Raw genomic sequence first — 26,270 nt, 5'->3', positions numbered from 1 at the left:
GCCTGCAGACGGATTTCTCATTGAGCAATAGAAGGGCTGACCATCTCCCGTATAATTACCCCCTATCGATCTGACTCACCTTGAACCTCAGCTGAACCACCGGGAGGTCACCACCAGAGGGAATCAGGTCATCCTTCCCTTGCTTACAGGATATTCTTACCCTGAGACGATTAGGGCTTTTACCACAAGGGAAGCCCACCCTTAATGTCTGTCCTAGCCCCCCAGCCCCCGGGTAACACCCACATCAGCAGTATTTTGTTTTTATGCTCTGTTTTGCATGTCCTCTCCCATCTCCAGTGGATGGGGCAAAGCAGGCTCCCCTGCCCGCGCCCCCCCCCCCCGCCACTAAAACTATCTAAAATAATTGCAAAGGACATTAATATTCAAATACAATACAATAATGATATCCTAGGACTATTTATCATCTAAGACTCTGACCTAGAGCACCCAGAACCACTGCCCACTGGAAAGCAATGCGTCATCCACATCCAAGGGAGCCGCCTTCTCGGTGCCTTCAGGTAGACCTATGCTCCTCCCAGGGTCATCCTTAGGGGATTTCTCTGCTCCATCTGGCAAGGTCCAGTCCACCCTGAGAATAAACTGGATAGTTTTTCTTCTCTTTCCGTGTGAAATGAGCTACAGAACATACCTAAATAGTAAACAGCCTCTCTGTCCATGGGGAACTTCCCAATCCAACACTTGGCTCAAGTCTGCACCCACGGTAGGGAGGACAGGACGGCTCGTGCAGGCTGCGAGAGTGGCTCCAGGAGAACGGTTTTCAGTGCAGAGCAGGAACATTAACCGGATTTGGCTTTCCCTGCTCTGACATTGAACAAAACAGGCTCCAAAAGGAGGACTCTGCCTCTCCTATAAAGCCTTTTATAAGGTGCCGCTAGTTTCCCACTTACGTAGCTGCTTTTAATACATGGCTTTAAAACTTAATGCGGAAAAACCCTGGCACCCAGGAGCGGCTCAAAGATGACCACGTTTCATTCTAACCAACCCCAGGATTGCCCACCCCACGGGGCACCATTACAGCCAAAGTGGGCAGCAGAGGGGATGTGCTTCCTTTTCTTGGGCTCCCAATGTCATGCTATTCCCAAACCAAGAGGGATTTGTCCAAGTATGTGTACGATTCAGCCGGGACAGGGCACATCATGAAGGAACTCTTTTTTTTTTTTTTTTTTTCTCTAGAGGCCCTATATTCAAGTTTTTAACCATTCAATAATCTGTACTGATTGATCCATTTCCTTTGATCTGCATCACTATGGTCAATGGCTTTCAATGGCCAACTGAGTCACTGTTGTATGTCTGCATGAGACTGACTTTCAACCTCATCAATGGCGTCATCGAAAGCCCAGGCTATATTCTGGGAAGATTTCTTGTTTCAGGATATATCATTAGATGAAGTTTCCTTCCTCCTTTTGCTGATTAGGCTACCGAGGAGGTCCTATTTAACAAAATAAAAGATAGCATGACTATAAGCGTGCTGTATAGAAACACGGGCATTAAGAATGTACAGAGAAAGTTAAATTTTCTATAGAAAGGGGGTCTCCAAGGTTAAGATAATCAAGTACCACAGGTTTTCCTCTCAAAACAACCAACAAGGCAAAACCAAGGAAGGCTCTTCAAGGTCAGAAGCGAATGCTCCCTGTAACTACATCCTGGTTTGGCCAGACAGCCTTGGACCTATCTGTTCTCAGGGTTACTTCTCCCTGCAACATACACCTTCCCTATCTATGCTCTTTTCAGTGCTGGCTCATGACCTCAGCTCCAATACTTCCCTCAAGCCCATTAGGTGCCCAATTCAGATCTGAAAGGCAAAGTCACTCAACACTTAAAAAAGTGCATATACACAAATACCAACAGACACGGACTCACTTTCATGTCAGACATACAGGGTAGATGTATACACATAAGCACATCTTACACATATGCTAATGGTCACTACAGTGTTTGTTTTCCCCAATGTTTTAAAAGAAGATCTGAACTTTCAGGTAATAAATATTTATTGAGAATCTACTACACGTAGGCCTTGCTAAGGATGGTGGGCACTTGAGACATATATAAACATAATTCAGCCTGCCCTTGCTTTTAAGCTGCTTGCAAACAACAAATGATACTAGATAGCTCCCTGTACACACAACTGAAACAGACTAAATATTTGTTGTTGGTGATGACGTGGGCCAAACATCGTGTCAGCTGACAGAAACACGCAAAAGAATGTGGTGGGTTATTTCAGAAAATGGTAGAATCACACATGACACAATGCTTCTTTCAGTCACTCAGGATATAGTTTAGAAGGCCCTTGACCTGTGTAAAATTCTGCTTCCTTTAACTCCCATTGGAAAAGGGTTCGAGAGACATAACAATGGCAATGCCTGATACAATTCATGATTTTTTTAGAGGGAAAAAAAGAATTATTCCTTTGATCTGTCCATTTGACTAGTTTTCTACTAGTCTCTCACTTGATGAAACTGCAAAGAAGATATAAATCGATGGATGCCTTTGAAACTCAGAAGTGCTACAGAAATGCAAGGTGTCATCTCTGTTCGATCTTACTCATTCCTCCTGTCCATTTGTTACAAGACCTCATCCAGTGGACACAGTCGTCTCTGGCACCTACTTTATATCTATCTTTGCTAACAAGTATTGAGCACTATTTTCTATCCATCACTAAACTTTAGAGCCAAATAATGGCTCATCACTTTTGAATAAAATATAGCAGATATAAATTAGACAGATTATGGCAGCTTAAAAACAACCTCTCCTTATTAATGTCCTCTGAATTTTAAACTTTTCAAGGGTAAGGGCTCCTGGCCGAGGACCCTGCCTTGCCTGGTGCTGAATGAAGACTCGGTGATGAGCCGAGAGGTCGCCGCACACTTTGGGACAGTGATGCTTCCTGCAGCTCCCAATCCACCAATCACTTCCCCACGGGAACAGCAGAGGCTTTGGAGTGAGGATCCGCAGCTTCAAATCCGGGCCTTAGCACTCTACCTATGTGGCTCGAGGCAAGTCATTTGACCTTTTGACAACTCAGATCCTATAAGTAAGGACAATGTCTATTTCACAGGATTGATGTAAAGCAGTGGTTCTCAGACTGTGGTCTCCAGACCAGCAGTGTCAGCATCACCTGGGAACTTGTTAGAAGGGCAAATTCTCCAGCTCCACGCCCTCCTCTCCTCCCCCCTCCCCCAGTCTCCCAAGACCTTCTGAATGAGAAACTCTGGGGAGGAGGCCCAGCACTCTGAATGTTAGTAAGTCCTCTGGCTGTTTCTGATGTTTGCTAATGTCGGGAACTCCTGCTGTAAAGCAGTCACATAGTAAATTACAAGTCCTACAGTAGTTCTTTTAAAGAGGGATTGTCATGTTTTCATCTGCTACACAGTGACTAGCAAAGTGCTCAATTAGTTCTAAGTTCTTTCTTTTGCTTGTCACAATATAAGCAGCCAGCACAAGAACCTAGGGCAGTGATGGCGAACCTATAACACGCGTGTCAGCACTGACACGCGTAGCCATTTCTGATGACACACGGCCGCTAAGGCGGCCGCATGCCGAGGATGAAACATTTGCTGCTCCTGAGGATGAAACATTTGCGAAATAATGTTTTTTCCTCAAAGTGACACACTACCCGAGTTATGCTCAGTTTTTTGGCGAAGTTTGACACACCAAGCTCAAAAGGTTGCCCATCACTGACCTAGGGGGTGGGGAAGAGGGGTGTGTGTATGTTATTTCAGGTGGCACAATTAGATAGTGGGGTAGTTTAAAGACTAAGAAAACCCTGGGCAAGATGTCTGGGGGATTTCCTCCCCAGGGAGAGGAAAGAGGATGGGCTCAGGCTTCTGTAGCCAATGACGACAATGCTTATTCTCAGGGAAGAGGGGCACTTAAGCCCAGACATCACGCTAAAGCAGGAAGGATTCTACAGGGCAGACCCAGCCCACAGCAGGCTTCCTTAAATCTCATTCAAAGAGTTCTGCTACTTCGGCCTCTATTTTAAAATAGCTTCACTTGCTCCATAGCACAAACTTTGAAAAACAGGTCGACTGAGGTGCCTATACTGTATATAATAATCACATGGTGCTTCCCTCCCTTCCACCTTTCACTCCCGATAAACATCACTGCATTGATAGTCTCATTTCCCGCACAGGTATTAACAATGGGGCCGTGATTTCCATTCCTACACAGGCCATGGTGGCAATATTAAACATAGAATTACCATGTGATCCAGCATTTCCACTTCTAGGTCTACACCCCAAACAATCAAAAGCAGAGACTAGAACAGATATTTGAATACCCATGCTCCTAGCAGCATTATTCATAATAGCCAAAGGAAGAAAAAACCCAAATGTCCATTTACAGAATACATAAAACAAAATGTGGTCCATCCATACAATAGAATATTACTCAGCCTTGAAAAAGAATGAAATTCTGCTCCGGCTGGTGTGGCTCAGTGGGAGAGCATGAGCCTGTGCACCCAGTGGGTTAGATTCCTGGTCAAGGCTGCATACCTAGGTTGCAGGTTCAACCCCAACCATGGTTGGGAGGCAACAAATTGAAGTGTCTCTCTCACATCAATGTTTCTTCTCTCTCTCCCTCCCTCCCTTCCACTCTCTCTTAAAAACAATGAGAAAGGTGAGGATTAACAAAAACAATAACAATGAACAAACAAAATAAAGTAATTAAATTCTGGCAATGCTAAATGAATTAAACTTGGAAACATTAGACTAAGTGAAATCAGCCAGACACAAAAGGTCAAATGTTGTATGATTCCACTTTATGAGATATATCTGGAGTAGTTAAGTTCATAGAGAAAGTAGAATGGTGGCTACTAGGGAGTTGTGGTTTAAAGGATGTAGACATTTCAGTTTGGGAAGATGAAAAAGTTCTAGAGATGGATGGTGGTGATGGCTGCGCAACAATGTGAATGCACTGAATGCCACTGAACTGTACACTTAATATGGTTAAAATTAGGTAAATTTTACGTTATATACATATATATATTTACCACAATAAAAAACAAACAAACCACATTCACCCCACCACCGCCACCAAAGAAAAAACACCACAATGGAAAACTAAACTCTCACGCCTTAAATAAAAAGAACTCCCTAACCTCTCCATGCTTGAAATCTAAAATGATAATGGCAGCTACACCCTTTTAAGACAAATAGTATTCCCAATCGCTTCTGCTTGCCACGCTCCAAGCATATCTGATGTGACCAAGAGACACTTTGGCTGTGGTTTTCCACTGTGTGCCCTCGGTGACTTCAAAATCCCCATCCTTCTCCCCGTTAATGAAGGTTTGCTTCGACCTTTCCATTAGCCCACACACTACTATTAAAAAAGCCATTTATCAGATTAACACTGAGGACTGCAAAAGTCATCTGCCAGCAGCGTGCGCTTTTCCACGTAGGGGTTGCCATGCCAACAGCTGCTGCACGTTCATTGTACAGAAGTATCAATTTCAACAAAGTCCTGCTTCATAATGCTGAGGACCAGTTCAGTCTTGTTGTCCCTCCCCACTTCCCAGATGTGCACACATGGCAAAGACCCCACCAAAATCAGGTAATGACCAAGCAGGGGAGCAAGTGTAGAACCAACTTGCTAAAGGCCAACGTGCCTACAAGGCTGTAAAGCAGGCCAAGGTGATTTATTGCCTCCCCCTAACTCTTATCCTCACCTAACCCCTCAGGAGTACAGTCAAGAATTTCACGTAATAACCGTCTGGCCAGTAATTCTAGGAAAAGGAGTCCTGGGTGGATAAATTGAAAGGAGCAGCTATCATTGTGTAAATTGTCATAATAAATTATTTCCCTGGAGATAAAAAAAAAATGGGGGAAAATACTTAAGATTCTATTGAGGCTAAATGCTGTTGCAAGTTTTTGTGTTAAGTGATGCCTGAGAACTTTTAAATAAATGTGTTTAAACTGACTAGCATTATCATGGTTTTGGTTTAGAAGAAGAGCCTGAAACAGCTCTAGGGAACAAAAGTAAACCTAACAAGCAATTTCCAACAAGCCCCAGCCTCATATTAAAACTCCTGATTAAGTAAAGAAAAAAGACCAATCCAACTTAAAAACGGTTCAAAGAAAACAGGCAAATGCTATAGACGCCTGGCTCCCTTATGAACATGAGTCATGTTTACGTTGAACTTTACTGTAATTTAGACCATACTCCCAACCATGATCAGCAGAGAGATAAAGCTCATCACAACCCTTAAAAATATATAGTGCAGGGAGGGCCTGGGGAGGGGGCTGGAGTGGGGGAGAGGGGGTCAATGGAGAAAAAGGAGGAATATCTGTAATACTTTCAACAATAAAGATAAATTAATAATACATATCTTTATTTATAATATATATCTTTCGGGGATGGGACAGAAACATTGTATTGATAGCATCTATTTCAGCTAAAAAATTTTTTTTAGATCTTCTAACTGTAACAAACATGAATGACACTAAATATACATTCATGTTTTCAGTACAGTGAATACACGACTGTGCAAAGGAGAAAGGGAACCTCTTAAGAGGAATGGATTATGTCACAAAATTTCAGGAGGACAATCACCAATTAAAATTTCAAATGGAGCTTTACAGTCTTAGGCACAGCAATGCCACTGAAGGAAAACGCGTTCTCCCAGCTAGTGGCTTCTTGCTCAAAGCAGACACATGGGCTACACTGGGAGACCCAGCCCAGCCCTGACAGCCTCATGGCCGCAGCCCGTCCTCTGTAATCACGTGAATTATTCTAAGCCTGGAGAAAGGACTACATGGGCACAAAACCTTTTAATTTGTAGTTATTTCTGGGACACCAGAGCTAACAAACATATCGGTCCGGCATATAGAAGAGATGCTGTTCTCAGGCTTGAGAATACTCTTTAGGCTGGTTAGAGCTTGTTTTCTGAGCCTGGACACGTCAATGAACAGGGGTGGTATTAGGATACTTCCATGCGTAGAACTTAATACAGCTATATTACATCTATGTGCCTTGATAGCCAGAGATAATTCTGATATATTGCTGTATAGAAAATGCATTTTCACAACAGCATATACTAATACTAGAGGCCCAGTGCATGAATTCATGCACAAGTGGGGTCCCTCGGGGTGGCCTGCGGGGATCAGGCCCCAGCTCACGCCCCCAGCCTCACAGCCCCGCAGCCCTGCCTGGCATCCCACTGTGGCCTGGTGCCGTCCCATCACCTGCTCCACCATCCCGCCTGCGCCCCCCTCCCCCCTGCTGCCACCGCTGGTGCTGTCTGTGGGGTGATTGGGCCCCCTGCTCACACCTGCCTTGGCCTAGTGCTGCCCGCTCACTTGCTCCACCATCCCGCTGCCACAGTCCTGCTCTCGTTGGGGCCCAAAGGGGCCAACAGCACCTCCACTGCTGCCCACTGCCAGCGCAGCATCACCCACCCCCGCCATGTTCCGCGCCACCCCCTGGTGTTCAGTGCACGGCATAGTGAGCGGTCGGACTCCCGGTCGAACAATTTGCATATTAGGCTTTTATTATATAGGATTCTGTAATTACATATTCATATTTATTATATAGAAGAAGTATGTTCATCGAAGTGTTAACAGGTGTTGCTTCTAGGTGGTGAAATTTTGGTGATTTTTATTTTTATCTGGATGCCTTCCTGTACTATGACTTTTTACAGAAAACATGTATATTTTTTATAATCAAAAGAAAACAACTTAGCTACTTGAAAAACAATTATATAGGAAAGATAACTTACGAGGACTGGTGTCTGTGTGTGTACACTTGCACAGTCTCCCTAACTACCCTTATGCTAAAATCTTCTGCCAAGTAATTTGGGGAGCCCTGTTCTCCTGCCCTCCATCCACAGGGCCCAGGGCACCCCTGGGTGACGTTCCCACATCCCTGTCCTCCCTCCACATCCTGCTCCCCGTTCAGCAGCGTCAGTGAGCTGCCCCCACACTGGGGGCAGGCATTCAAGAAGCAAGGAAATATTATGCAAGAGCACAGGAAGTCAGAGGAGACAGGATTCTGGGCAGGCCTGGCAAAGAGTCTGTGTGAACTCCAGTGAACAAGCGGACTTTGCTCAGCGGGGCCGAAGCCAGCAGAAAGCCTTCCCAGGCGGCAGGGGAGAGCCGTCCACCTCAGGTCTCTGGCCAGTGGGAAGCCATCCAGAACTTGATGTACCTGATGAAAGGCAGATAAACCCAAGTCCCAATATTTCCACTTTTCTGGCACAATTTCAAGGTGACTCCCCAACAGTCATGCACTGTGACTCACCTCTGTCCCACAGAGTGCTCCCCCGCCTCCCCAAAACAGCATAGCTCCATTCAGTAATTTTCAAGCCTGTTCCTCTCAAGGCCACCGGCTTTCTGACTCAGTTCTTTCTCCCTCCTCCTCCCTTCTGCCTCAGATCAAAAGACACAGTCCTTTGGGTATGTGACAAAATCGTGTCAATCATCTCATGTTAGTATCAACTCTGAGCACTCCAGGTAATATAAATATATATATATATATATATATATATATATATGTGTGTATATATATATATATATGTATATATATATATATATATATATATATGCAAATCACAGCAGCAAAAACCCCCACTCTTGTAGCAGTTTATGTTTTCCAAGCCCAAACCAATTGGCAAGGCAGCGATTAATGCAGCCATCTGACAGATGGGAAGCCGAGGCTGAGAATGAGTCCATGACAGGCTGCAGCGTGGTGTCGTGTTGGAGGTGGGAACCAGGGCTCCTAGTGAAGGGTACTCTCACCCCTGAGCAGCCAGCCTCCTTCTTTCCTGGCATTAGGAGACCAGACGCTGTCCCTCCTGATAACACAGCTGTTCCGTTTTGTAGAAACCACTGGGCAGTGCCCATTCTGTCACACCTCAACCCACTTCCTTCTAACGGGTGCTCCAGCTGCTGTTGTGGAAGTGGATCCAGACCCTTTCCCCGCTCAGAAGTGACTTCCAAGTCTCTGCTCCACTCCACTGTAACAGAACCTCCTCTTGTAGACGAGGAGTCGCAGGGGAGTTGGAGAGGCTTCCTCCAAACCCTCACCGATCACCTTTAACCTCCCATCTTCCTTCCCTAAGGAAGCACCTGGAAACAGGTGTCAGAACCAGGCTCCACTGAGACTTTACTTCACGATGGAACTGGAACCCTAGAAGGATGTTTGAGTTTATCTTGTCTGCTTCCCACCTATGGGCCCATTTTAATGATGGAGAAACTGAAGCCCAGAAGTCACCTGGCTGGTTAGCACTCCTCTTTCCTTTCCATCAGGCCACAGGAATTCCACTAGACACATCAAGACAGTTCCCAAGCAGAAAGGGCCTAGGCCCATGTGGTAGGCTAGACGGTACCAGGCAGAAGTAGGGCTGTGGTCCTAGGACCCCCACTCCCTTTGCCACTCTTAGGAGCAGGCAGTGGTGTTTTAACAGGAAGAATCAGCCACACAGGGAATGACACCCACCCAGTCACTACCCCTGGCCTGACAATTGCTAATTGTGGTAAGGACCGCCAGTGGCATTCTCCTGGGACTCTGCTGTGTATTTCCAGACGCCACAAACACACAATGGCTCCTACTCCTCCGGCGTAAACACATTGCCAAATAAGACAAACAATAACATCGCCACGACAGAAAAAGAAGGTGCCTGGAGAGACGGCACCGGGCAGTGGAAAGAGGCTGGGGCCGGGGATCTCTTAACAGGGGCTGTACCACTCTCGGGTTTGGGGATCCCATGTTTGTGCCTCAGTTGTTTCATCTGTGTGATGAGAATGACAAGTGCTTTAATCTACATCCTGAGCTTTGGCAAAAACAAACACTGAAGAAATGTAAGAAATGATAATACGGAGTTGAAGACAAAGACCTACAAGCCTGGGTTGATATTTCACTTAACCTGTACTTAGGGAGCATCTTATATGTGCTCAGCGCTGCCCCAGACACAAAACATTTGGTGTTGAGCAACTCAGCACAGTCCCTGGCCTCAAGGAGCTTACAAACTAGAGGGGAGTGACAGACAATAAGCAGACAAATAAATTACAGCATTTGTGGAGTGTTATTAAGAAAAAGAACAGAGATGGAGGTTAATGGAGGGAGGTCTAGAAAGGCTTCCTTCAGAAGGTTATATTTAAACTGAGACCTAAGGCCCAAGTCAGCTGGCCTGATGCAGGGTAGGGCTGAGGGAAGGGCAAGATCAAGGACGAGGTATCAGGGGTGCTAAAGATGATGGATCTGAGGCTAGAGTTGACCTGCCAAGTCTCAAATCACGATGTGGCCGAGCCAGGCCCTTCACAACCAAAGCCTCATTCCACTTCCAGTAACTCCCGCAGGCCCAGGTGTCTTCTAGGCATGCATGCCCCTCATGTATAGACCCACCAATAAGCTGTCTGACCTTTTAAAGACCTTGGGTCAGGCATGTAGGGAGCCCACAATGATGAATGATGTCTTGCATATAAGATGAAAGCAACAAGTGGAACCTGGGCAGATGTACTGTGGATACAGCCTTTCAGTCTACAGATTTGGGGGTGCTAAGTCAAAGGGCAAATTCTCATTCATACAGGACGGCAGCTGGAGTAGACTATCTCCACAGGTGAGGGAGAATGGCCAGGCATGGAAGGGGCACATCCACGGTCAGACTATTTTTCAGGAGTCCTGGAGGGTTCCTCAGTCTCTTGGTGTTGTTAGGTTTCCTTGAATCTCAGAGTATGGGAAAAATATAGCTCATACCCTGAAATCACTATTGGAAAGATCCCACACTCCTGAAAAACCCAGCCAGGAGGCAGGGGGTGAGGGAATTGGGACTTAAAGGCCTGGGAACAAGCATCTCCTTTTAGATTCTCCTAAGACTCCCAACTGCAGACAAATCACTCCAACAGGTAATGATGTGCCAAGTGATTATATTGCTGTGCTTATTAATAATGATGCCTTAATGGTCTGCACTTTAAACTTTTCAAAGGTCTTTCTAGTAAGATAATAGTTGCAAAAAGATTTTAAAAGTGTAATATACTTTTTAAATGCATGGTTTTATTGAAACTCTAGCTCATTTCTACCTCATAATAGTCCTCTTAGAAAGCAGTTAGTGTGTCTAACCCCCAATTAGGAATGGGAAAGATGCAGAGAGGTTGAATTACCTGTTCTAGGTTACACAAGAGTTCCATATTTCTTAGCTTTTGCTTTACCGAACAGATTCCTAGACCCTCTTGAGAGCTCCTCTGAACCTCACGTGCAGGCAGTCTTTGCCAGGGACTCAAAATGAAGGTGTCCCCGGGAGCATTTATAATCTGTTTGGTAAAACAAAGGCTAAGAAATATGGAACTCTTGTGGTCAGCCCCTGACACTAATTTTGGAGGAATTCAAGTGGGTGAAAGTTTGTCTTTTTCCAAAATAAACATGTACTCTGTCTTGGCCCGGAAGATCTAACTCAAGGAGAGGTAAGCTGTCATCATTACCCTCATAACATTTGGATCCATTGAAGGAGCTACAGGTAGCTCAGGATCATAGGGCTATGTTGATCTGAATATCGAGAATGTTTCTAATGTGCTCAAATGAATAGCTCAGAAAAGAAGTAATCAACATTCACAGTCATCTCCGACTCCCAAGGCCCGACGCCAGCCAGCACTGTGGTGACCACACCACACCCAAGTGTGCCCAGGCCCCATCACCTCTCTGATCCAGGTAGGAAAAACAGTTTTCTAGGAGTTCAGCAGAAATGAAGTTGTAAGTTTCAAAAGGAACCTTTATTTTGGAAAAGAAGAGAAAAGAAAAACAAAACAAAACATGATAAGTTCATGGGATTTTATACCCTCACAGTATAGTCACAGATCAGCTTGGTTAGGTCATCTTCCTTTGCCTTCCTGAGGTCTGTCTGCAGCTGTAGGAAGGTAGATGCTAGACTCAGATGTCTAGCTTTGGCTAGATTCAAGGGAACACTAGTTTCTAATCTATGGGTTTCTTAGGATGACCCTGAAGCAGCTCCCGGGGGGAATGACCAAGGCCCCAGACAGCCCTATGTCTGGGCTCGGCTGCCCCCTGAAGTCCAGAGGAGGAGGGCTCCTTCCACCTGGCTCCAGAGGTCCCTCTTGGATTCAGGTCCAATGTTCAGCATCCTGCACAGAGTAGTATTTAAATGGTTACAAGTATGCCACTGAGTAAAGGAGTTCTGCCTGGGCTGGGCAGCAGCTTCCCGATTCTACAATTATTTACTGATTATGGAGGGGATAGAAAAGGAATGAGATGAGACATGCAGTTGTCATGATGAGATTAAATTCCAAGTCAAGCATTCAGGAGCTGCAGCCTCCCTCAAAGTACCACTGGATAGGGTACACTTAAGTGACTTGCTTGGCCTTTGCTGGTGTGGGATCTTCTCCAGTGATTTAGGATCTCTGGCCAAGGCCCTGCTTGCAAGTGTCCAGCCATGACCTTAAGAGCTTCTAAATACCTCTAGGGGAAAGGTTAGACCTATTGGGAGAGGAAAAAGCCCCAGCTGCCCTACCCAGGTGACTCCAGAAATATGGCTCCTTTTTCTTTCTCTTCTGGCAGCATCCAGCCAAACATCAGAGCTTAGGCTTTAGGGAACGGTGTGACACATCGCAGGAAAGGAGAAGGCCAGGGAACAGCTCGGCTGCAGTGCTCCACACAGGGCATGCAACAGACAGTTACTGGTAAAGATGACAAAAGGGGTGTTCTGTTTTGATTGGGCCTCTTCCCTACAAATAGGGGAGTGTAGAAGAGATTGTCCTATCTCCCTGCAGTGATCAGATTCAAAAACCTGGAATCTGGAGTGAGAAAGGGAAAGATCAGGTATCTCCCTCTGGTTCCACTAATTCCTAAGAGAGGCATGCACTGCTCCCATGGCCCCAAGGCTGCCCAAAGATTTCATCACAATATGACTCAGGGAGAACTGTCCCTAAACTTCCCAGCACCAGCCCAGGCCTGGTCTTCATCTCTCATTCATTAATAGAGCTCAAAATTAGACTCTGGAAGGAGCAGCTCAACAGCCCTTGCCTGCACACGCTGTGTATTTCTGCCTCCTCAGTTGACTCAAGCCGTTCACCCCAACCGGAATACCCCAAATCCATGTGCCTATCAGAATTACACCTAATCTTCAAGACCTAGATCTTAATGCTCCTCCATTACACCTCCCTCTAATCTATGCTGATCTATACAGAAGATCTATTTACCCTTATTCACTCTCACTTAATTACTGCCAATCGTCTTCCGTTTGCTTAATGTTTTATCTGAGATAGCTTTGACTACCAAGATAGCAACATCTTAAAGATGGGCCTAGAGCATCTGTTAACAAAACCATCTTGCAATGTTTTAAGAAAAGGATCTTATGAACTTGTTGACTCTCCAACTAGACTATAAGCCTCCTGAGGGCAGGGGGTCCATCTAATGCCTCTTTATAACCTCACTGCATGGCATGGCACCTGAATTTGGTAGGTAATCTACAAATGTTTACACACAGTGATGAGGCCCACTTCCCCACAAACTCACTACATGCATGTTGGGTGACCAAGGAGGCTGGGTAAGTTGATCTGAGCGAAGGTTTTTGCCTGTGCCTCTAACCCTCTGCACTGAGTTCCCAATGTTTCTGACATAGAACTACTGAGTCTGAATGCAGTTACTGGGCACCTCAATGTAGGCCTCTCTCTGGAAAGAAGAAACAGAAAAAGATGACTAGGTCCCTGCTCTTGGAGGGCTTACCACCCAAGTGGTAATCAGGGGCAGATACTACACATACACACACACACACACACACTCAATAACAACAACAAAAGTTGCAAAAGCATCATACAAATAATTAAATACAAACTGAAGACCATATAAATAAAGGGGTAACCAGCGCTGCTAATCAGGGAGGGCTCCCCTGGGAAGAGGACTTCTTACAGAGAGCTGGGACTCTCCCGTGCACACTGTCCTGCCTGGCTTTTTTTACTTTTGAGAATAAGCTGGAGTGCTTTGTTGGGCTGTCCCTTGCCTTGGTGTACTGGGCATTCTTGAAGTGAAGCACTGGCATAATACTAGCCTGATGTTTGCCTTTGATGAAAAATCATTTATCAAGACCTGCCTGTGGTCCCTCTGAATTTTTCTTTTTCCTTCTTCTTTCTTTTTAAAGCAAAATGAGTAAAGAACTCAAATCTACACGAATGAAAACAGCAGAGCCCGAGAGGCAGGATTTCCAAAAGCCCAAGGGACAACCACAAAACAATTCTATACATTTTTAAAATTAGAATTTTAGGGATTCAAAATATGCAAGGTATTACAAGACACATCAGGAAATTAGACATCCTTGCCCTTGAGCAACATGCGATCTTGTTGGAAAGACAAGAACACATAAAATGTCATTAGATAACAAGGAAACATAATCAGGCAGGCTCTTTGGCAAACACAACCAAGTGTTAGAAACAAGTGGAGGGGGAGGTGCCAGCGTGGGAATTACTACAGAAGGGTTTGTAGGAACTGGGGGACTTGGGCTCACACTAGGGAAGTGGGAGATATTTGAGTAGACGTCGAGGAAAGGAGCCTCCAGGATGGAGGGACTAGGGTGAGAGAACAGAGGTGGAAACGAGTCCTGTGAGACAGGGCGGACAGGCCTTTGAGGCAGAGAAAGGAGGTCTGCCTATTTGGAGCTCAGGAGGCATGTTGGATGATGGTGAATGGGGTGAGAGCTGGAGGTGGGGGGAGGGTGGTCCCTTACTGTCAGTGAGGTGGATTCCCACTGCCTTGTAGACTGCCCTTGGGAAGAAAATTGGACCAAGGATCCATGTCTTCATCCAGGGTCTGAGTGTGTCTAGCTAATCCTTGAAGATCTTTAAGAGAAACACTAAATCCATAAAAGACACCCCTTTCCCACCCTAAAGACTCAGTGCTCTGAGGACATGACAACCCTAACAGGCCTAGAACAGGGGCAGCCTCGGCACCATGCACACCTCTTCTGAGGGGCCAGGAGAGCTATCTTAGCAGCCTGAATGCTTCCTGGTTGGTCAGATAGCAGGGAAATGCAGGGGACACTGAAGTCCATGGAGCACCAGAAAACTCCAGTGCCCCGGGAGGCCACCGAGTACACTGGGATTTCCCCCTCACTTCCTGACCACCCCAATGGGCCTCACCAAATGGAAGGGGCATGCCAGGTTAGCCAGAGCATCTAGAGTGAAGGCAAGAAAGCCAAATACTGGGAAGGACCCCAGCTGGCTCCCATGACCCTCCCACCATTAACGCCCCTAAGCAACTGGTATAGAATAAAAGACAGACTCCTGCCACACAGTGATATAGTTACATTTATAGAAGCTCTCTGGTCACCAGTGAAATGTGACCTTCATACTTTTCTTATCTTAATATCTGGGTAAACATCTGTTGTGCAAGCACACAAATAAAGGTTCTAAAGGTGAAATGCGGTGTGTCCGGTAACACCACACTGCTCCAAGCCCAGGCACCAGAAAGTCCTTTTGGCACTGCCGATGCCTTCTCTCTCCCTTTACCCTGGGCACCAAAATTAGCATCATCAACCTCGGCCAGTGCTGGAGTGAATGCCGCCATTCTAAAATAGCACCGGAGAACTCTTGGAAACACAGGGGAGAAATACAAGGGTCCAGTGGTTTCCAGACACTGAAGAAAGCAATTTCAATGGAGTGCTTTTCAAGCCAAATAAAAAGAAAATGAGCATTATCAACATTAATTCTAGAATCTCTGTAAGTGCTACTCTTCTACTTCCCCAAATCCCCCACGTAGCTTATTATATACACCTTATTTGATACCATTAAGCAAGACTGCTTTCATTCAGAAAAATGTGTCCATAAAAGAGTGTTCATCAAATGACCTGTGCTTTAATTCAAAAATTTACTTTACTAGCTTGCACAGTCCTGATATTTCTGGAATACTCTCTAAAAATATCATGAAACATCGTGTTTCCCACGCATAACTTTTTTTGTTGTTTGCACATAAAATTCATAAACAGAGCCAGGCAACCTATTTTGTGTGTGTGCTTAGAGCCACTCTTTCTGTAACTGTGTGTGACGCATTTTTCCAGGACAGTCTTTCTCAATACTCCAAAGTGCTTCAGCAACAGGAAGTCATAAAGGTAGGAAGGAGGCCTGTAAATATTTGCTGTAATTACTCATTAGTAATGAGAATAGTTAGCATTGAAATTTGAGTCCTCCCCTTTGTGCTCCGGCCTCTTCATTACCTTGTCACAGGAGCCCAGGGTGCTACATAGGGGCTCAGCCTCACCCTGGGACACCAGGGTCCAACATTACACTTCATTGCAGATGGCGTGGTTTGTTTCTTTCAGCAGCTCAACTTCCCAAATACTAGGTAAATGTGATGCCTTTCCTTCCCTCTCTGCCCCTTACCCAGAGGCAGTCAAGACAAATCTTATGCAAAGTGGTGGCAATATGAAAATTATTTTTATCAAGGGTAAAATATGCATATCTGTTAGTATAAATGTAAGAGACACAGAGAGAACACCATCTGGCTAAGCATATAGCACAGCGACTGAAATGATTACTACCGAAAAAGAATCATGTACTGTCACTGATATATTTTAAAGGATTTATAAAGTGTTTCTGAACTGTCTCAAATTGAGCCCATGTCCTTTTACTCATAGCAAACCACCTACCCCACAGGGTCACAGGTGAGCAGGGCACTTCAGACTGAAATGAGACCAAAAGAGTCAACTAAAGACATGATAGAGTTGATTAATTTCTAAAAAGATTCCACTATTGGCTGTCCCCCTGGCAATGTGGGCAGCAGGGGTTAGCCTCCAGCATCACAATCATGAGTGAAGCCTACAGAGTCATTTTCCCCTCCTGTGTGTTATCACACAGCCTCACGCAGTACAATCCCTGATCTGTTAGGATTCCTAGCACTAACCTCTCAGGTTTGTTTGTGTTTTTTTTTATTGGAGGGTGCCAGGGAGAGGAGGTGCACTGGAGGATTATAAGAAGAGAGTTATACCGATCCACTTTCATGGCTTTGTAGAATTGGGAAAATGGCAGGTGGGTGAATGGCAAATAAATATATTTTTAATGGGGGTCATTTTCCTTACTGAGGAACTACCCTTTCTGAAATATCTTTCCACATGAGGAAAGGAACTGTTTCCCAGAGTCATGATCTTACACAGAAGTTACTTGTAACTTTAAAACAAAAGACTTTTTCCATTTAAGGGGGAAGGTGGGGAGGGGGGTGTGCCTCCTGGGAACACGTGATGTTTCTGGCGCACGTGCCATATAATAAGAATCTTGCTGATGTACAAGTGGCCTCTAGAAACACCCTAAGGCAGTGAAGCAAACCAGTATTTCTTGAGGAATCAGACAAAACAACCAGGCCACTTAGAAGTAGATAACATTCCGGTCCATTCCACACCTATTTCCTCAGCTCCAGAGATCTTCAAGGGCCTTGCCACGCTTCTTGACGTCATGCTTGCAGATCAGTTCTGTGACTTCCAGTTGCAGGACCAGACAACTGGCACCAAATTACACCCAACCTCTACTTGAAAATCACAGAGCCGTGAATGGCATGCACCCATGCATGACTACCACACCTGCGATGCTGTGCGATTGCCACCATGGCTTGCTTCTCTTGATGCTGTATATGTCGGTGCAATTGTTTTACAGCTCTGCGAACACTCACAATGACTTCTAGGTTCACAGTGCAGAGGCCAATGGTGTGACGGCTGTGAAAGCTCGGGGCTCATGAGAGAAAGGGCTACATAAAAATGCAACATTATTATTACAACAACCAAAGCTATTCTTTATTCCCCTATCCATTCTTTCCTTCCTGTGCTTGCAATTTCAAAAGATCAAAAGAGCCAGAGGAAGTCTTGTGCATCTTGATTTGGAGATGGTTCTTCAGAAGCCACAGAGGAAGACTTCTAACAGGTTCTTCTGCACAATGGAGTCCGAAGGCTAAAGTAATTATTGAAGTCTTGCCACCAGCTAAGGGCGGAAGGTGGAAAGCTTTGAACTTCTTAAGGGCAAGAAGAACTGCCTCCTGCCAGAGTTGAGGAAAACCCACGAAAAATAAAACCCACAAAATTTCCAGGACTGCCAATTCCACCCTTCAGATCTTCAATCCCTGTCTGAGTATAAGGTTCAATATAAGTGATGAGTCATAAAAGGGAAAGTAACTATAATAATTATAAATCCAACAACAAAAGCGGTTATCATTTATGGAGTACTTACCACGAGTCAGGAATGGTAATAAATACTCTATAGATATCTTAAAGAAGGTGAGGCGGCTTACATCACTGGTTCCGAGTATAGACTCTGGAAACATTTTGCCCTGTTCAAATCCTAGCTCAGCCCATACTACCTATTTGACCTTTGGCAATTCTCCTTTCTTTTTTTCTTTTATTTATTTTGTCTCAAATTTAATTTTTTCCATCTCCATTTATCCCCTCTATGCCCTCTTCTACCTCTCCTACCCCCCTCCCTCCACAATCACCACACTGCTGTCCATGTTCATGAGTTCTCTCTTTTTTTTCTTTTTTGCTATATTTCAGTTTTCCCTTAGTAAAATGGGGATAATAACAGGGCTTATCTCACAAGGTTGTTATTAGGATTAAAAGTTAATCCATATAAGTTCTAAGGACAGTGCCAACACAAATAAGACTAAGTGTTCGGGGTTTTTTGTTTGTTTGTTTCATCCTATCACATATATGATTTTCCCCTAGGACACACACATGCATTCCTAGCACATAAAATGACCTCCCAGTAACTGTGCAGGGCCCTCAGCTCTCCTTCCTCCCATGGCTGAGGGCAGATGTGGGGTACAGGTAAGGTGAAGTTGCACCCAGCACCCTTTCTAGATGCACACACCAACCCTCACTTCCATCTTGAAGACACTGAGAGACACTGGCAGGGAAACATCAGAAGTGTTTGGGACCCAAACAGAAAGACACTGAAATGTAAGGCAGTCACCGAGTCTAAGAGCCAGGGCTTGCCTTTCCCAGATCATAGAGCCTTTGAAAGGCTATTGAGAGCTGAACAGACTTCCCTCAGAGAGAAAAAAACAAAAAAACAACAACACACAAAACACGCTTATACACATAATACCTTGCATGGAATTTCAAAGGCTCACAGACCATCCTCTGAAGCCCATTCATAAAGTCCAACTTAAGAAGGTCCCTCTCCCTTGGCCTCCCTGGCGTCATGGCTGCCTCCACAGTGGGACCAGAACCTCGAGCCCTCTCCTTCCTGGAGCCATCCCTATTGAATGACTCCCTCCGTGCCCACAGCAAGTGTGTAGAGAACAGCAAACATTCATCATTGGGGGCCTTTCTGACCATGGAGTCAAAGTACATGACAAGGAATACTCTTGAATCCTCCCACTTTTTCTTTACTCTCATTATCCCCGACACTGACTACCCGGATTTGACCTGCCCTCAGAGCCTGTCTTTATGCTGGTGGTCAGCACTGACCCTGCGTGATTCCAGGGAAAACTATGAACCAACCCTCCCACCCGCAAACACACACAATACTTTTTAATAATCGTGTATGCTTGTGTGGATGGTTACAACGGCCTGAAATGCTACTGAGAGCTTCTTATCTTTAGCTTCAAAAGATTTGATCCTAACAGAAGAGTCACCTGTAAGCTGCCAGCTACCTATAGTTTTACTTAAACTTCCCGGTATGTCTTTCTCCCCATCCCCGACCAAACTAAGCGATTTGAAGACAAGGACCACATCCCCTATTTCTTAGTCTCCTCTTCGATCTTTTATGCAGAGTAAGAGTAGGTGTTTAATACATATTTGTTGTGTTGATTTATATCATGGTGTGAACGGCAGAGCTGTTTTGCATCATGAGAACAGACAGCATAGTACTGGGCAGGGGAGGGTACTAGGGGCCCAGTGAGCAAACTTGGCTAACTTGACATTATTGGAAAAACCCGACCTGTTATGCACTAGCAGTGATGGTCAGTACTAAGAGCAACAGGGAAGATTCATTAGGCTAAAATGAAAAGTTGGTATGGAACAGAACTGGGAAAAATATAAAAAAACAATTGACTACTACTAGATAGATTTTCTGAGAAGTAGAAAAGCCTAAATCTTGAGAAAATTAATGACAGCAAATATTTTCAAATGTATTGGGCTAAAGTCCTGGAGCACTAAGATGATCTGATTGGTCCCTTCTATGTGTAAACATTGTATACAATAGATTCCTAGAAAGTTAGGGTCACCCTACACATACATACACACATACACACACACACACACACACACGCGCGCGCGCGCACGAGAGAGAGACAAAGAGAGACAGAGAGGATGAGCTATTGACTGATTTACATTCAAAGTGAATTAAACAGTTTTAGTCTTGTGGTTTTCACTCCTACTGAAAATGCCACCTAACTCAATATAGGAATCAATCTAATAGCTGCTTGGATGTCTCCTCTGACAGGAAGTTCTCCATTTCACAGAGCAATCTGCTCCAGTGGGGAGGAGCCCTTTCACTGGTTTTGTTTAATGAGCTCCACATATAAGTAAAGTTTTTTCTAAGTGAAACACAGGGAGAGCACTAAAGCAATGAATTCATACTTCCCAGAGTTTACAGACACTGGGACCAACACCAACTCTACTCCCCGACCCCACCCCATTTTTTTCCCCCCAAAAAAAACAAACAGAATCCCTCCTGGTGCAGCCTGAAGTCTTTCATAATCTAGCAAAGCAAGTCTCCTCTCTCTAAGGTTCAGCGTTTGGGGAGCATGGGCACCACAATCCTTTGGAACTGTGCAAGCATGTCAAACTCAAAGGCTGACACGGGCCAAATAAACGAGGCATGCGAGTGTGACATGCTTGGTCTAGAGGCACTTCAGGACTGGAGGTACTATTTTGCCAACAACAGGAAAATACATACTTAGTTGAAAGTAATAAACCAGGATTCTAATTCTTACCAGAGCTAACTTTCCTTGTGACTAGAGGTCACTTAATCTCTCCGGGCCTCCGTGTCCTATCCAGGAAGGAAAACATTTGACTAGATCAGTGGTTGGCAAACTGCGGCTCGCGAGCCACATGCAACTTGCGCACTGCGGTTTGCTGCTCTATTGACTGAGTTTGCCGACCACTGACCCAGACTCTTGATTCCAATAATTACAGGCTGTTGTTGTTCCTTGTGATTAAGCCCCTATCCCAGTGATCGGCAAACTCATTAGTCAACAGAGCAGCAAACCTCGGTTCGAGAGCCGCAGTTTGCCGACCAATGGACTAGATGATTTCCACGGTCCTGATAAAATAATTCTAAGCTCCATTAGTGACACTGAAAAAACCTGTTAGCCAAAGCATTCTTTTGAACTTCATGAGAGCTGTACAAACTAAATGTTAAAATGCCCGAACCTACATCCCTTCTTTATCCCTGAATTCTGATAATGCAACAGAGACAGGTCAAATGTTGAAGGGATATTTATAGAGAATATACGTAAATTGAGAAAACCTACCCACCAATATTTTTGCCTTCAGTACTGGAAAAAACTGGACTTGGGTTTTATTTTAGCAGAGGAACAACTACGTCCAGCTGGCAGGGAGAGGAGGAGATAGTTTGAAAACTTCTGATCAAGATGTCTCTGATTCCTTCCACCACGGGCCCCGCACTAAGTACTCTAAGCCTTCCTTGGAGAAGGTGTTCTGAGCTGGGTCTGGCTTTGGGGATGGACTTTGATCCCTGACTACCCAAGGATCTCATTTACATTCACTGGAACCACTTTCCAATCTCTAGGTACCTAAAAACCTCCAGACTCTTTTCTCTCCCAGGGAAGGGATTCAGAAATTGTCTTATCAGAAGGTTAGTCACCTAGACACTTGCCAGCTCTTCGTGGAATCAGGAGCCTTGATTAATGAGGCCTCCATTTCACTCCTGACGTATCAGTGCTGAGAGGTGAGGGCAGCTTCAACTGACCATCTCTGATATCAACGGGAACGCCACTATCACCCAAAGAGTGCACTTTGATACCTTCTATCAAGGCCAGCCGGCCAGCCAAACTCTTAGAAAGCAAACTCTTTATTATTAAACATTAACGTACCCATCGACACATGAACATTTTGGAACAACGTGATCCTGCCCCTTCTTGAAGGGCTGTTAGAAGGGACATTGCAAGTATCCGTGCATCTTGAATTTGGGGGAAGAAATGGCTCTGCTGAACCATAAGAATCAAAACTGCTACGAATTAGTGTGCAGAATCATCATGTGAGAGCCCTCGTGGCATCTGCACACTGCACTTGGAGAGCCGCTTACATGTTAACACTAACTTTCAGTGTATCAGTTCACATATTTTAATTACACCTTTGTCCTGCAAGGAGCCTGCACCAGCCAACTGAGCCCAGACATGAAAAGTAAATATCGTCTCTACACTATTATCCTAACAAGAATTAGACAACCCTTCAAGGTACTCTGGGTGGTGAGGGGCATGCCCTTTGCCCTGCCAGTCTGCGACACAAAAAATCAAGGGAGGTCGCAAAGGGCAGGCCCACTGGGTGCTGTAGCCCCCCCCCCCCCCAAGAGGCCTCCTAGGCAACTGGAAGGCAATCCTGGCAGTGGTTTTCACGAATAATTCAGTCTGATTACCCCACTTTTCCCTGCCCCTTATGGTTGCCTCTATCTTTAATGAAGGAGGCACTACGGCCAGCTGTGTTGAAATAATTTACCCAAGTTTCTTGCCACAGTTAATACACATAATAGCAGAGAACCCATGCTGAGCCACATGGGGGAAGTTGACACTTCGCATATCTGTCAAGATTACCTTCTGCGAACCAGTCTGATCCTGGCATTCACCGAGAGGCATCACAGTTGTAAATGTACAGTAAGCTCCTTCGGCTGATCAGGGGCCTGGAGTGTGAGCCCGGAGAGTGTACGCATGGGAACTGACTATAATTTTGTTTTTTGATTGTTCAGTCATTATTATTGGTATTCTGAATTAGGATACATTGGTTTTACAAAATGCCCTGGGATCTTAAACTCTCCTCCCTGCCTCACTGCTTTTCAAAGACACTGGGCTCCGAGGCCCCAGAGGCGCGGTCTGGGGGCTCAGGGTGGCTGGGCCAAAGCTCCCTCTCCCATCCCAGGCCTGGGGGCGCCACAGTGATGTGGGACGGGGAGCTGCTGTCTGGAAGAGGGAGCTGGGCTCAGTCCCCTGCCCCCAGCGATCCCGAGAGCGAAGGGTCAGGGCGCCAGTCCAGAACAGGCGCATTTCGCTCCCTTTTATCAAATCCTTATCGGTTCGCCGAGTGGGAACCGCAGCTTTCCACACGGTTCTTGGCTCTGGTCTCCAAGTGGAAGTCAGAACAGGAGCAAATCAACACAGGCGCCGAGCCCTTTGGGCCCCCAGCTCGAGGCCAGTCACCCCCCTCCCTCTGTCGCTGCGTCCCCCATCCCCACCCAGCAGCTCATCTCCGAGGCTCAGGCCCTTCAACAGGTGGTGCGCTCCGTTCCGATCCCCCCAACCCCAGCTCTGCCAAGCTGCCTGCAAGCGCGGGGCTGAAAGTTCCAGCACCAGTGGAGATAGAAGTGAGGGTCAGGCGGCCAGCGGCGCACGATTGGGGAAGCAAAGCGGTACCCAAGGTCTGTGCGGGCCGCGCGCGCGCTGCACTCTCAGCCTCGCTGGGCGAGGGCCGGGCGGGGAGCGGCCGGGAGGGGGCAGGAGGGCAGTGAGAGTTGGCCGGAGTGGCCTCTCACCCAGTGCCTAGAGGCCTGTGAGGGCCGGCAGCAGAGAGATCGCGGCTGCCCTTCTCTGTCCTCGGAGAGAAACACTGGGACCAGCCGGGAGCTCCCGGTGTAGCCATCACCTCGCCGCGCACCAAGACACCTGCCCCGGCGAGGGAGCCGGGTTCACGACCCCCCTCTCCACGGAGTCAAGATGCGGGAGGGTATCCGGAAGGGAGTTTCTCCAAGCTTCGGTGGGATCTGGAGGCCCGGAGTGGGGGGCCCTTTGCTGCATCCTGGCCCCTGCGCACCGCCTCCGACCCCTCGCCAGTTTGGGGCGCAGAGAGAACATAGCAACTCGTTTAGAAGGACCCAAAGGATCCGACGTGGATACTGCCCGGCAAGCGAGAATCGAAAGTTGACCTGAGTTAAGTCAACCTAGAAAACCATTTCCACCTGCGGGCGCGGGAGTTGGGCGCAGCGGCGGGGGAGATACCGCGGAGCACCTCCGACCCGCAGTGCCATCTCCCTCGGCCTCCTGGACTCCTGGCCTCCGTGCACGCTCGGATTCCCGATTCCTTCGGGCCACAGAACCCTCCACTGCGAGGCTGCAGCACCGTGTCCCCAGACGGAGCACCTGCTCCTCTCTTCCCTCAAAAAAAAACCTTCCAAATCGATCCTCGGGCCTCAAAGACCTCTCTGCACCGCTCCCCGAGCTGCCCTCCGCCGCGCCGGGACCCCGAAGCCCGCCACCCCATTCGGACGAGCTCCCGGGCCGGTCCGACGCCCGTTTACCTTTTCTTCTCCTTGTCAGCTGTCATTGTCGCCGTGGCCCTTTGCAGACGCCCGAGCGCGGCGGGAGCTGCAGCCTGCGGAGGCCCTGGCGCACTCCCCGAGGTCCGGCCGGTGCGAAAGGTCCTAAGTGCTCGCAGGCCCGAGAGCTCCACGCAGCCAGGTGGAAGTTTGCGGGCGGCTGGCTAGGTGCGGGGACCGGGAGTGGAGAAAGGTGACAGGGAGGAACCTGCACCGGGAGGCGGGGTCAGGGGGAAGGAGTGGGAGGAGGCTGTCAAACGCCAAAAAGAGGGCAGAGAGGAGGGCACCGACGTTCCCTCTTTCCGAGGCGTCACTTTCGTAGGAAGAGACGTCGCCCCGACGCCCACGGTTAGGAGAATCCGGGGCGCAGGCTGAGAGAGGACCATACAGTCTCAGGACACTGCCGAGGATTGTACGGCCGGCTCGGGGCGCGAGCGCAGCGGGCGCCGGAGCAGTGCGGCGGGCCGCTCCCGAAGGTCTGGCTCCCTGGGCTGCCTTACCCACTTTAAAAGCTCCGGCGGCCCACGCGGGGGAGGCACGGGCCGTGCGGGCGCGGGGGGCGGGGCGGGCGCCCGGACAGGCCCCGCCCGCGGAGCCCGGGCAGCCCACTGGTCCCGGCCAATGGCGAGGCGCCGCTGTCCGGGCCACGGCCCGCCCCCCCCGCCCACCCCTCCCGCCTCCTCCCCCCGCAGTGGCGGTAGTTGTTTATGGGGTTGGCAGGTAGCAAGGTGGGACTCGGCGCCCTTTAGGGGCAGTGTGTGTGCGGGCCAAGCGACCGCAACAAGTCGGTCTCTGGGAGTGCGCCTCTGCGCGGGTGTCCTCCCGCTCCCGCCGTGCCCTTGGGACGAGGGCAGGACGCGAGTGCCTGGAGAGAGTCCCGCGCAAGGGTGCGTTCGGCAGAGCCCGTCGGCAGTCCCCGGCCCCGCTGCACAGACCCTAGGCCCGGGTGGGGGTAATTCCAGGGGCTCCAGCTGCCGCGCTGGGGGCCCAGGCGCTGCGCTATTCCCCCCCTCCCACCCCTCGACCCCCCACCCCTCGGCAGAACGCCCTGACTTTGCCTTTTGGGAAAAGAGACAGGGAAACCGATCACCTGCTCCTGTCCAGTCTGGGGAAAGTGTAGTGAAACTGTGGTGGGGCTGCGCCTCCTTCTTTGCTGTCCTCGGTTGCTTGAGGGGTTGTGCTAGGAGGTATACCGGCTTTGAGTGGGATGAAGGAGAAGAGGGACTCTGAGCCGTCTGGCCTGTCAAACCCTACCCACAACGCCTGGCCACCCGGCCAGTTCAGAATTGGACAAGTGAGTCCGGCTTGCCAGGATTATCCTGGGAAAAGAGTTGACACCGTGTCCTCCAATCACGAGACCGCAGGCCTGCCTGATGTGTCTGCGGAGTCCGATTGAAGGCTGCAAGTGTCAGGTGTGGGGAGACGGACCATCTAAAGGGCAGGTGGTTAGAGCTCAGGGATATTTCGGCTGCGCTTTAAATGCTGCCTTCACCCCGCTCCTGAGCCCCTGCCCTGCGCTCAGCTAGACACCCATTCCCTACCTAGATTACAGGGATCCAGCAGGGATAGCTCAGGGAGGCTCTTAATCTCTGAAGTTCTGAGAGGGCCCAAAGGCTTCACAGGTCAGAGTTGAGGAGCAGAGAAAGCAAGGGCCAGGGAAGTGGTCCTCCCTGGGACTGGAAACTTGGCTGTGCCTTTTCCCCCTAAGCTTGACCACCACAAGATTCTGCTCATATGCAGTAGCTGAAGTAGCCATTCGTAGACACAATGTATAGAGGTGGTTATCAGGGGCTGAAGGGGGACAGGCGAAGGGGTGGGAAGAAGTGTTCAACAGGTATATAGATAAAA

The 26,270-nt window shown here is 47.6% G+C and overlaps 1 protein-coding gene across 2 annotated transcripts in view; it reads right to left on the bottom strand.

Moving 5' to 3' along the window:
* EPAS1 (endothelial PAS domain protein 1) overlaps positions 1-24,924 on the bottom strand; it is a 79,255-nt gene extending 54,331 nt beyond the window's left edge. The window contains exon 1 of one of the 2 annotated variants that reach the window (XM_054728067.1): positions 24,405-24,924. In XM_054728067.1, coding sequence (XP_054584042.1) covers positions 24,405-24,430 — 26 coding nt within the window. In that variant the 5' untranslated portion in view covers positions 24,431-24,924. The remainder of the gene's footprint in view (positions 1-24,404) is intronic. The other variant, XM_028139985.2, reaches the window with a different exon arrangement.
* Between the last annotated feature and the right edge of the window lie 1,346 nt (positions 24,925-26,270).

The sequence above is a fragment of the Eptesicus fuscus genome, chromosome 16 (genome assembly GCF_027574615.1).
Source record: "Eptesicus fuscus isolate TK198812 chromosome 16, DD_ASM_mEF_20220401, whole genome shotgun sequence".
Lineage (NCBI taxonomy): Eukaryota > Metazoa > Chordata > Mammalia > Chiroptera > Vespertilionidae > Eptesicus > Eptesicus fuscus.
This window is presented reverse-complemented; position numbering and strand designations above follow the sequence as displayed.